This window comes from Rosa chinensis, chromosome 7 (genome assembly GCF_002994745.2).
Source record: "Rosa chinensis cultivar Old Blush chromosome 7, RchiOBHm-V2, whole genome shotgun sequence".
NCBI lineage: Eukaryota > Viridiplantae > Streptophyta > Magnoliopsida > Rosales > Rosaceae > Rosa > Rosa chinensis.
This window is the reverse complement of record NC_037094.1, coordinates 54,341,383-54,354,845: the sequence shown is the minus strand read 5'-3', so window position 1 is coordinate 54,354,845 and position 13,463 is coordinate 54,341,383. Positions and strand designations below refer to the sequence as shown.

The window sequence follows — 13,463 nt, the reverse complement described above, 5'->3', positions numbered from 1 at the left end:
AAAGTCCTCACCACGAGGCACAAAGAATCCCACGACGAGGTTGGTGCTCTCCTTATCCACAATCACTCGAAAGAAGTCAGGTCAAGGGACACCCCCGACGACCGCACCTGAACAGTGCTGGCACGCCCGCGCAGAAAAGAGACTGTTGACCAGCTGCAACAAAACTAGAGCCAAACAATTAATATTTTTCAAGATATTTCTTTCATTTATTTCATCAGTCTAGAAAAATTATTATCTTATGCATTTAGTGAGGTTCTTGGTAATATACATTGGTCCCTAGTCGGGATTGAAGAAATTTATTATTTAATCAAGGTTATTAATTTATCAAACATTCATTTATTGAGATTTTACTGTATGTAAAATTACAATTAAAAAAAAATTTATTTTTTTATGAGAAAAGTGAAATTTTTGTTAGAAATACATCCACGATTTGAAATTTAGCCAAACCGAATGGAACTGATATGCCAGTTAAGGAAATTTTTATCTGTTTTTGGTTTTGTTAGAAGTTAGTACGCAAGAACAAATATATAGGGACCGTAAATCCTATGAACTCATTAGTTCAAGGTGGGGGTTGGTCAGAAAAGTTAAGGTCCACAAAATTGGCTTTTGCAGGCTCCCTCTTAAGGTAGAACCGTAGAACCATATAAACAAAATGTATGGTGTCCAACCAAAAAAAATAATTTGATGGGTGTGGAGTTTTCTTTTTCTTTTTGGAAAATTCTACAATATGTTAACGTATGACATGCATACAATTGCCTTAAAAGTGGTCAAATGAATCCTCAAAATAGTAATATTAGTCCTCAAAATAGTAACATGAGTCCTTAAAGTGGTAAATTTTCTTAGTTACCACATGAGTCCTCAAAATAGTATTATTAGTCCTCAAAGTGGTAACATGAGTCCTTAAAGTGGTAAAAATAGTTGATGTATGAGAAATGTTAACATACCATAGTTTTACCCTTTATTTTTAACTTGAGATTTCTTCTGCCAATATATTTTGATAATTTGATATGTAATGCAGCGTTCTTATTCTGTCGATTTGCTTCGCATCTCCACCGCATTTACCCAAAATATCTACCGCATTGATTTCTCCAAATTTTTGTCTAAACATGTCTACAGCATTTTTGACCAAAACAACAAATTGGTTTACAGTGTTGCTAAATCATTTTGTTGGGAACTAGGAATCTCACGCATATATCAAATGAAATTGACTCATAATCGATTCAAGGAAATTCTGGATTGCATGTGCCATGTAACAGACAATATGGATATGAGCGTTGATCAGTTGTGTAATAGCTTTGTGCAAAAAGCAATGTTTCAAGCCGTAGAACGAGGACATGTTGAGTTTATTACTCTTCTATTTAAGAGAAATCCGGTACTCGTCGGCGTTCATGATATAAACAAGAAATACATGTTTCACTTTGCCATTGAATGCCGTCAAGAAGAAATTTATAACCTTATCCATGAGTTTGACGATTCTAGGAAAAAAGATGCCACAACTACTATGGACATTTTCTACAATAACATTCTACATGCAGCAGGGAGGGTATCGCCATTTGCAAAGCTTGATAAAATCCAAGGTGCAGCCTTACAGATGCAAAGAGAACTACAGTGGTTCAAGGTCAGAAAATCTAACTATATAAATTTGAAAAATTTTCCTACTTATGCATATAATTTCTGCAAAGTGATATGAGAATTGATAAAGTAATTTCGAGAGTAATTTCTAACCATATATCTAGTAATTTTGAAATTGCATAAAGTATGTAACTCACAGACACTCTTAGAGAGTATTGAACCCGATAAAATTTTGAACTAGGATTCAAGATGGAATATGGTTAATAAGTCTAAGAAAAGAGAGAAGATAGAAATACAACTAAAATCAAACACCTTTTTTTCTTTTGAAAACCGCACCTACTCCTTGTTGTTATGTACATTTTTCAGTAATGTTTGCCTGGTCAATAACTAATTAATAAAGGTATGCTCAATTACTATTATTTTTTTTTAAAGGGGTTTGGAACCCAGCCTAGCTGGGAGGCTCAGCCCTACACCTGGTTCCATTTATTATATTAATAGTATGATTTTGCAACGGGGGGAACATAAAACCTTAACCCCGTTCTACAGGAAAACACTTACAATAATCCTCGTAGAGAACATCCTGAATAATAGCAGGAGTCTCCTATAACCAAACATCATCAATAGCAAACAAACTAGCAAGGTACGCAAGTCTATCAGCAACACCATTTGCTTCACGGTAAATATGACGAATTGAAATGTGCTCAATTACTATTATATTTACATCCAAATGTGAAAAGCAAAATAAATCAACTTTAAATTATATATTTTCATAGTTTTTTTTTTTTGGGGGGGAAAGGAGGTCATGCTTTTATTGATGATAATGAAAGCTTATACGATACAAGCGTCAGCTGCAAGTGCAGCTTGTACGAAAGAAGGAGAACAAAAATTTAGAGAGCTGGAATAAGCTGCCATAAGATTAGCCACTTTGTTGGCATTTCTTTTGGTATGAACCTCCTGCAAATTAGCATGAGCCTCCAAGATGACTCCTATATCATCGTAAATTCGCCCTAGCATTGAAGTATTATAGCCATCCCTGAAAGCCAATTGCCTTTCAACTACCTGAGAATCAGTCTCCAACAGGACTGGAAAGAAGTCATTCTCCACAATAAAATGAATTACCACACTTTGCAAGCCACAACCTCCGCATGCTCCAGAGATATCAAACCCGATAATGACTTATCCCTTCCAGCAAGCATAGAGCCTTGAAAATCTCTAACAACAAATCCATAGCTATCTCTCCTTGTTGTATGATTATATGAGCCATCCACATTAACCTTAAACCACCCCACAGGAGGAGCCTTCCACCTAATCAATCTCCCAGTCCTCACTCCTTGAGCTTTAATTAGATTGGACATTGTGAAAACGAAAAGCTTGTAGCTTGGATGTTGTCATAATCATAACATCATTATCTACCTTAATTTTGCGTTCTCGGACTCTACAATTACTTTCCTTCCACACTTTCCACAATAAAAACATCAATTCACCAAAGTTCTTCAATGACAATTCACTTGCACAAAAGCTAAACCCCTCCAAAGCATTCTAGTGCACAACATGAGGACTATAACATACCTGGAACACAAACACCATTTGTCTGTAGCAATTGTTTAGTGAAGGGACAGTCACGGCATAAGTGAATGGTAGATTCAACAGTGTTAGAACAAAGTGGACAAACCAATGTCTCCAAGACAACCCTCTTGGAGACCAATCTCTCCATTGATGGAAGTATGTCATGACATATTTTCCAAATGTGGACTTTAGCTGAATTAAGAATTAACACACTCCACAACTTCTTCCAAAAACTCACACCAACCGGCAGCTCAAAAGGGCTTCTAGCAGAAGAAGTAGAAAAAGAGAAACAGTAAGCAGTTTTTACCGTGAATTTTCAATGTTTTTTCAAGGCTCTATATGGCTCTGTCATTGACCTCTCTTGAAGATAATGGAATAGATAGTATCGCCTCTGCTTCCTTTACTAGAAAGCTGTCACGAATCAAAGCAGAATTCCAAACACCTGTTTGACTTATTAAGTCACTCACCAAGCTAATATTAGAGGATGCTGCATTATCCATTTTAGGTCTATAGTTTGGTACACCAAGCAACCAAGAATCAGTCCACACATTAACAGCTAGCCGTGCCATTACCAATCTGCCAATAAGTGCCCTTCCGTAATAAATCTCTTGTAGAGAAGATGCTTCTCCAAGAGAAAGAAGGAGAAGGAAGAGGCTCCACATTCCAAAAAGAATCTTCTGGAAAATATTGTTCCTTGTAAATCCGGGCAATCAAAGAATGAGGGTTATTAATCACGAGCCAAGCTTACTTTGCAAGCATAACCAAATTGAAATCAGGTAAGCGTCAAAAGCCTAGCCCCCCTCTTCTTTAGGGTTGCACAAAGCTTTCCAGGTTTTCCAATGAATTTTTCTTTTATGTTCCGCACTACCCCACCAAAATCGTGCACACATCTACTCCAAATCTTCACAAAAATTCTTTGTCAAACGGAATACACTCATTGCATAAGTAGGTAAGGCTTGAGCCACGACTCTTATTAAGATATCCTTGTCTGCTTTACTTAACAATTTCCCTTACCAGTTAGCAAACTTCGTAGCCAAATTCTCCTTGATATTGGAAAGTAACCATTTTCTTCTTCCCAATATAAGTAGGCAGTTCCAGATATTTCTCATGTGAAGCCACAACCTCCTACCCCAAAAGACTAGAAACTTCCTTTTGCATTGAGACCAGTACATTCTTGCTAAACACCACAAAATTTTTATCAAAGTTGACCAACTAACCCGAAGCTCTCCCATATGTCTCAATAACATCTTGTATCTCATAGCAATCCTCCAAAGAAGCGTAAGCATAAAGCATATTGTCATCTGCAAACAATAAATGGTTAACTGAAGGAGCCTTATTGCAAACTTCAATACTAGGAAGAAGACCAGAAGCTTGCTTCTGTCTAAGTAAAGCCGAAAAACCTTTAGCCCCAATGAGAAATAAATATGGAGATAACGGATCCCCCTATCTCAAACCTCTACTCGGAATCACAAGACCCCGAGGCTTGCCAAGCACCAAAAAGGAAAATCTCACAGAACAAACACATTGCATCACCATCTCAATCCAAGAATGAGCAAACCCAAATCTCTCCATTACTCTCCTTAGGAATAACCACTCCAGTTTGTCATAAGCCTTGCTAATGTCCAACTTCAACACCATATAACTGTCACTGCCCTCTCATTTGTTGTGTACAAAATGAGCTAACTCATTCACCACAAGGATACTATTGGTGATTAACCTACCAGGGAGAAATGCAATCTAGAAAGGAGATATCAAATCCGATAAAATTATCTTCAAACGATTAGCAATGACTTTGGAACAAATTTTGTAAATAACATTGCACAAAGCTATAGGTCTCAAATCTGACATGTGCTTCAGATTACTAACTTTTGGAATAAGACATATGTGAGTGAAATTGATCTGCCTGAGAAGCTGACTTGACTGCAAAATGCTCTGAATAGCCTCAATGACATTTTGTTCCAATAGTATCCCAATAATGTTGAAAAAAATATAAGAGGCATCTCATTCGGTCCTAGTGATTTAGTAGGGTACATTTGAAGAAGTGCACACTTTACCTCATCCAGCAAATATGAAGCACATAGCAATTCATTTCTTGAGAAACACAGGGCTGAATGGCCTCCAACGTAGCTTCCATAGCCTCATAGTCGATCTCTGAAGCAGTAAACATCTTGGTAAAGTATGAAGACACCACCCTTTCCAAGCCTTCATCATCTTCACACCAATTTCCTGCTTCATCATATAACCCCTTTAACATATTCTTTCTCTTCTTGTTTGTAGCCTTGCGATGAAAATGACCGTATTCCTGTCACCCTCTTTCAACCAAGTTACCTTAGAACGTTGTTGCCAAAAGGATTCCTCTTGTGATAGCAGCATCTGCAGCCACTCCATCAACTGTTTCTTTTCAACTTGAACTACCTCAGACTGCGTGACATCCAAGAGCTCCTCCAGTCTTACTCTAACCCTTAACATTTGTTGTTGCCTTTCCTCGAAAGTGTGTTCTGCCACTTATCAAGCGTTATTCTAGCATGTGCTATTTTCTTTGTTGCTTGGAACAGAGGTGATCCGACCACATCAGTCATCCAGGTAGCTTTGACAACCCCGTGACACTTTTCATGCAACAGCCAATACGCCTCAAACTTGGAGCAGTGATAGCATAGCCTGTTGACTAAAGGCACAATGCTTACATGAAGTAAGATTGGTATATGGTCTGAGTCGCTTGGAGCAAGATGCTGCAAATAAGCAAACCCATATATATTACACCACGACGTTGTGCAGATGGCTCGGTCCAACCTCAGCTGCATTTCAGAGTTCCACCACGTTGTTTGGGGTCCATGAAACCCTAGGTCCAACAACTCACAGTAACCTAGGGCTTCCCTAAAACCTCTCATTTGGCTTTCTACACTAACATTGATTTTTTTAGAGTTATTAAAGATTTCATTGAAATCGCCAATCACAATCCAGGGTAGCGCATCCAGATCCCTCAATTCACGAAGCAACTGCCACGATCTATCACACTTCGATGTTCTAGCATAACTGTAGAACCCCGTCAGACTCCATCTACGGTTACCAGCCCCGCCATCAATTTCAATGTTGATATGGTGCTGGGAGAAAGTACCAACCTGCACCTTCACATCCTCACTCCAAAACATCCCCAACCCACCTGAGTGCTCGTCGCTCAGAACCTCTTGGCAGTGAGAGAAGCCTAGTGCATGATAGAGAGTAAAGAAGTCATCCATCTGACTGATTTTAGTTTGAAACAGGAAGACGATTTGAGGCCTGTTTTGTGCAATCAGATCCTTCAAAGCCCTAGCAGTACTGTCGTTGCAAATACCTCTGCAATTCCAATTGAGAATTTCCATATATCCATGGTAGGTTGTTACTTGCTTCCTAGAAACCTAGAAAGAAACCCTAGCAAAGCACGCTAGGTCAGAAAAAAAAATCTTCAGAGACTTTTTTATATATAGTTTCATAGTTAGTTGAGCATAATATTCTTGGTCAGTTACTGACCATGTGAATATTATTGGTACATTTTCTTTCCAATGACACTCATGAAAAAGAGCGGGAGTAGTTTGCCAAAAATAAATAAATAAATATTAGTAAGAGAAGAGACTTTGTGAGCTAAACTGAAATTTTTTACTTTTATACCCTTAAAATATTAAGGATTAAATTCCGTTTACCCCCCTGAGGTTTGAGGGTAACTTCATATTAGTCCTTGTGGTCTCAATTTAATCAGAAACACCCCTGAGTTTTCCAATTTCAGTTAGCCGTGTCTAAACCGTCTAAATTGGACGTTAACTCTAACAATGGGGTCCACTTTATGGGGTAAAATTGTCATTTGAAGACAAAAAAATTTAGGGCTGGGATTTTAGACCCGAAAAACCGAGGAACCGGTCCAAACCGACCCGAACGGGTCAGTTCAGTTCGGTTTTCTCTCTTAATTTAGTCATTTTTTTCCGTTCGGTTCTTGTGTAATAGTAACGGTTCGGTTTCGGTTCCCTTATTCAGTTTTTGCCTTTACCCGAACCGAGGTGCTTTTATTATATTATTGTATATTTTTACCTTGTTTGATGTCAGCAAGTGGGCTCTCTCCCATCTCTCCCATATTATTGTATATTAAACTCATCCTTTTTGTCTCTCTCTTTCTCATTCCCATTTCACCCCCTTTCTTTTCCTCTTTCTCCCATTTGTCTCTGTCAGCCCTTACCCCCTTTCTTTTTCTCTTTCTCCCATTTGTTCTGTCAGCCAGCCACTCACTGCCTCCCTTTTTCTTCTCTTTCTCTATCCTTTATTTCTTTTTAATCATTCTCCCCCATCTCTTCCCTCACTACTTCCTTTTCTCTCTCAGTTTCTCTGTCCTTTATTTCTTTTTAATCAGTCTCCCCCATCTCTTCCCTTTTATCACAGCAACCATTCTTCTTCTTCTTCTTCTCTCCTCCTTCTTCACTTCTTTGCCACAACTCTTCTTCTTCTTCTGTCCTCCTCCTTCTTCACTTCTTTGCCACAACTCTTCTTCTTCTTCTTCTTCTTCTTCTTCTTCTTCTTCTTCTTCTTCTTCTTCTTCTTCTTCTTCTTCTTCTTTTGTCCTCCTCCTTCTTCATAGCAATTATTTTAATTTTTTAGATAGATTATGAATAGAGGAACCAAAAAATTGAGGAGCCGAAAAACTGAGGAATCGAACAAGGAACCGAAAAACCGAGGAACCGACCCGAGCATGGTCAGTTCGGCTCTACCTCGGTTCTTGATCCCAAAAACAGCAAACCCAAACATATAAGCAATAATCGGTTCCGGTTCCGAGTTTAGTACTAGAAAATGCATAACCGACTGAGGCCAGCCCTAAAAAAATTGCAACAAAAAAATCCTTCTTCTTCTTCCTTCAATCCTCTCTCTAACATTTTCTGATCTCGATTCCCATTTCACCTCCCTCTAAACGTACTCCCTCACCCATAAACTCCAGACCCTAGAGTCCTAATCCCCAAACCCTTCTTCCTCTACCTCAATCCCACAAACCCAAAAACCGCAAGACCCATCTCTTTTCTCTAATCGGGTCCAATCCGTTTTGTGTCTCGCGGCGTGTGAGCTTTTTGGAGGGTCTGAATCTGTCCCCATCACCATATCGATGTGGGTTCTAACAAGAAGCACATTCACAACCTCTCTCCATAAGTCTTCGATCTTCTGCTCGCTTTTGAAATTTTGACTGCCTTGAATTGCACCACTCATTGGCTTCACAAAACCCATTTCTCAACAAATTCATCTCCTTCCATGGCGAATTCTAGAGTTTCTGCCAGTAGGTATGCTAGGTTCACTCCGAATTGACTGAATTCTCATCGAAAATGGGGTTTGTTGTAACACTTGAAGTTTAATTAATTTGAGGTTCAAACTTATCTACTCATAATTTCGCGATGGTTTTACCTGGAGATTCAGTGGCCGGACTTGTTGTTGCAAATGGTGTCTTCAACTTATTGAACTTATACAAAACTTTATTGGTCTGGAGGCTTGTGTTGGCCGGTGGACCTCCGCGTACCCAATCCTTATCGACCAAGCTCTCTTTTGTCTCAACAAGTGTGAATTCCCTCTCAAGATCCAGCTCATCGTCTTCCTCGAATAGTTCTCCTGCTCGCACTTCACATCCGACCCAGATTCTCTTCTTGTTCTTCATTTTGTGTTCTTCGTTTTTAGTTTTCCTCATTTGCTATGTCTAATTTAGTGTTCTGTAGCCACTAGGTATGAAGGAAGGGTGGTGGTTTTGTGAGATGAATTTGATTCTATGATGGTTTCAAAGAAATCGTTTCTAGTGGCTGATTTGGTTTTATAAAACGAGTTTAATTTTGTGATCGGTTTCAAAACAAGGGGAGAGTGATTATTGTGTGTTTTGCAACTTTTGCCCTCTACTTACTAGTTTAGGTATCAAGGAAGAAGATAAGGGCTAAAAATATAATTTAACTCCTCGAGTGGGTCCAAAATGTGAAAGTTAACATCCACGTCAGCAGTTAACGTTCAATTTGGACGGTTTGGACACGGCTGACTGAAATTGAAAAGCTCAGGGGTGTTTCTGATTAAATCGAGACCACAGGGACTATATAACATGAAGTTACCCCCAAACCTCAGGGGGGTAAACTGAATTTAATCCAAATATTAAATAACTTCATATCTCTATCTAAGGGATAAAAAAGTCAAAACATAAATAAATAATTAAAAGAAAATTTATTATTTTTTGGAAACTAACTAGCACTTCTAGTAGTAATAATAATAAGTGGTTATCAATATTATTTGGTGTAGTGGCATAGTCTTCCCTTCGTAAGTGGGTGGTTTTGAATTCGACTCACGAAAGACTAGTTGTAGCATTTGAGTTGTTTATCTGATAAAATATATATATATATATATATATATATATATATTTATATATATATATCATCAAAAAAATGAGAGCATTCTGGTTTAAGGCTCCGAGTGGAAAAGCCAAATAGGTACATTAAATAGAGCTAATTAGTTAACTTTGGGAGCACCAGAGCACCATTTCATATTATACATTTGTTTATTAATTACTTAAATGTAGTATTGTTTGAATAACTATATAGTTTTTTTTCTTATATTTGTAAAATTAAATGCAGGAGGTGGAGAAGATTGTACCCTTTCATATTGTTGAAAATAAGAATTTTAAAGAACGTAAGACAGCACGTGAACTATTTACCGAAAACCACAAAGAGTTAGTGAAGGCAGGAGAAAGTTCAATGAAAGATACAGCAACTTCTTGCACAGTTGTAGGTGCTCTCATTGTTACCATAATGTTTGCTGCAGCATTTACAGTGCCCGGTGGAAATAATGGAAATAGCGGTGCCCCAATGTTCCTAAATAAAAGGTTGTTTATGGTTTTTATAGCTTCAGATGCTATATCACTTTTTTCTTCTACGACATCAATAATGATATTTTTGGGAATCTTTACATCACGTTACGCGGAAGATGATTTTCTCAAATCCTTACCTACAAAGATGATAGTCGGCCTTCTCAGCCTTTTTCTCTCTGTCACCAGCATGATGATCGCTTTTGCTTCTGCTCTTTTCTTGATGCTTCATGAACCATGGATTGTTGGTCCACTCAGTTTCCTTGCAAGTGTTCCCATTATCACCTTTGTGTGGATGCAGACTCCCCTTTTTATTGCAACGCTCAAGTCTACTTATGGAAAAGGAATATTCAACAACAAACTTAAACGTAGGAATTAAATATATATATATATATATATATATATATATTTGTGTGTGTGTGTGTGTGGTGCACTGTTTTATGTCTCTTCTATTTTTCTCTAATCGAGATGCTTTTATAACTCAGCACTCAACACTGTATGTGAATGACTGAACCATGCGTGCGTGTTCTTGATCCTATAATAAAATTACAATTCAACTTCAATTCCATTTTAGTCAATTAATTTCTTTCAAGTCTTATATGAATATTTTCCACTTTTTCATTTCAGCCTAATTATGATATTTTTCTCCATTAGGCTTTTAGCATTCACAAGCAATTGACCAAAGACTTGTTCACTATCTACTAGCAATGGAAACTATAAAGAGACGTCAAAACAGAGCCGTGCTTCTTCAAGGAGTATCAATTTCTATTGTAGGTAAATACCTGCGAGGTTATGAACATGATGGATGAGTGGCTAACAGTTGACTCCCTTGGCCAACAGGCAACCTTGTATGCGTAATAAATGAAACTAACCCTCAGTGATCTGGTCTTCTTCTAGCTAGGAGGGATATGGCTGCCTGCAGTTTAGTTGGCCAGTCAAGCTGCCTTAGAGAGGTAGGAGTCGAGTGGTGCAAAGTCTCTTTTATTCAAATGTTTTCTTCATTAAAAAAATAATATCTCTTTTGTAGATTAAGATATCAAAAAAAAAAAAAGTGTTTATTATGTGGAGCATGAAAAATGATGAGCACCAATGCACCATACTAATAATAGAAAATTACATAGTAGCACATGACCAAAGATATAAACACAGAAAACCCACTTTCAAAAAGATTTATACAAATAAGGACATGAGCCCAGACCCAAAAGCCAAATGATGCAAGTCTGACTCCCAATTTTAATGAAAAATGACCAAAATGCTCAGTTTGATGAAATATTTACGCATATGCCACTGACCAAATACTGACACCCAAAATGAAAACCCCAAAACAGACCACCGTCAATTGTCCCGACGAGCCTAGCCTTGGCTGCGACCTCTACAGAATCAGGGACCTAATCGATCTACCCGACAGAGATCGAACCATCTGTCCGGCGTGGTGTGATCCATGTCCTTAATTTCTCGATCCGACGTCGGACGGCGACTATTCGAAGCTTGAAAGTTTTGAGTATCTCGGCGGGTTCTTTGCAAATTCCGGCGGTGATGCGGAAGCGGACCACCAATGTTCGAATCATCTTTGTGTCTCGATCACGTCTATGGTTTAGGTTTTCGCAGATAAGCTCAGATGAAGTCGAATTGAAGCCGGAAGTCTCAAGCTTTCGGGCGAGCTTTCTAGGAATTTTTCAACAAATCCGGCTAGAGACTGAGCCATGCATGGTATGAAACTTAATCTCCACCACCTTGCGACTTCGGTTATTTCTGAAGAAGACGGCGAAGAAAGATTCTGTCGCGGTTCCATGTGGTGATGGAATTGTAATAGAGTTCAGGATTCTGAAACCTCTGAGATCGAAGAGTGAGAGTACTGCCAGATTAGCTGAGAAATTAACCTTCAATTTCACTGCAGAAACCTCACCCATACTATACTCATGGTCATCCAACGTTCACCGCTATCACTGTAATCTACCATGAGATAACAAGTTGCACTATATTGAAGCTCAATAATGGAAGGCTGAAATTTCACTTGGGCATTTTCTCGAACACTGGGTGTGCATGGCTACTCGTTATTATTCTTGGGCTACCTTGGCAAGTAATTAAAGAGACTATGAGTTGTGGCATTGAGTTTAGAAATCTAAGACAAAGTTGTTGTAAATCGCTGTGGCATTGTAAGAGTGATCGTAATTGGAGCAACTGGGAATGCACAATATTGCACTCGTAGTATGAGGTCATAACAGTAGCAGGATTGGACGAGTGTAGTAACAAGATTATGCAATGATGAGTGCAGTAACAGAACATGAGTGTGAGGGCAGTAGCAGAACTGGACAAGAATGAGTGCAGTAGCAGGATTGGACAAGCGCAGTAGCAGGATTAGGCGATGACGAGTGCAGTAGCAGAACACGAATACAAGTGCAGTAGCAGAACTGGACGAGTATGAGTGCAGCGAGCACAGTAGCAGGATTAGGTGATGATGAGTGCAATAGCAAAACATGAGTACAAGTGCAATAGCAAAACTGGACGAGTATGAGTGCAGTGCAGTAGCAGTATTGGACGAGTACAGTAGTAGGATTAGGCGATGACGAGTGCAGTAGCAGAACTGGACAAGTATGAGATTATTCTCAGGAGAAAAAAAAAAGTAACATAAAGGGATTAGAAGTCAAAAGAAGTAGGGAAAATGCTCATTTACCAAATTTTAGCTTAAAATTTGCCCACTTGCTCCACTAACTGTTTTTTAACCCTGTTTACCCAAAACAGTCTAAGGGATTATTTCCCCTTTACCCAATTAATTCTTTTTTTCTTATTTTTGGGACTTTTTTGCCCTCTCCCCCCTCACCAATTTCTCTCTCCTCCCCCCTCACCGATCTCTCTCTCTCTCTCTCTCTCTCTCTCTCTCTCTCTCTCTCTCTCTCTCTCTCTCTCTCTCTCTCTCTCTCTCTCTCTCTCTCTCTCTCTCTCTCTCTCTCTCTCTCTCTCCAGACGACGTCAGATTTCTCTCTCCCTCCCTCCATCCCTCCAGCAGGTCGCCCACGACGCCTGCTCTCGCCATCACAGCGCCGAAACTCGTCGTCGTGCTCGACGCCAAGCCAACGGTCCTCGTCTCTTAGAAGCTCGGTGAGGCCGGGGTTGACCTTATGAAGGAATCGACGACGGACTGAAAACTGCTATATGCTATTGTGCAGTCATAACCATAAAAGTTGTTACATTAGTGCCCCCAGTAAACTTTGTATTGGGGGCCAATGATGACTGCTTTACTTATTGACGGACTGAAAACTGCTATTCCAAAGTAAATGTAGTGTTAAATTGCAGTAGTTGATAAATGAAAAAATTGTGTGGTTTGTGTCAGTCTAGTGGGGGGCAGTAGACAGAATATTGACCCTCAAAATGTGGGTTTTTAGACATTATCTGTTGTTTTGAGTGTGAATAACTTCTATAATCTGTGAAACATAGGAAGCGGTGTAATGTTTGATGGTCCATTGGGGGGGAGTAGACACATTAGTGC

At 39.0% G+C, this 13,463-nt stretch overlaps 1 protein-coding gene across 7 annotated transcripts in view; it reads left to right on the top strand.

Annotated features, from left to right (window-relative positions):
- Window positions 1–10,402, top strand: part of LOC112179015 — a 40,727-nt gene extending 30,325 nt beyond the window's left edge. Inside the window, exons 7-9 of one of the 7 annotated variants that reach the window (XM_024317312.2) lie at window positions 1,536–1,618; window positions 9,747–9,994; window positions 10,166–10,370. In XM_024317312.2, coding sequence (XP_024173080.1) covers window positions 1,536–1,618; window positions 9,747–9,994; window positions 10,166–10,355 — 521 coding nt within the window. In that variant the 3' untranslated portion in view covers window positions 10,356–10,370. Of the gene's footprint in view, window positions 1–1,479; window positions 1,619–9,746 lie in introns of all 7 variants that reach the window. The other 6 variants (XM_024317313.2, XM_040511238.1, XM_024317310.2 and 3 more) reach the window with 6 other exon arrangements.
- Window positions 10,403–13,463: the final 3,061 nt, after the last annotated feature.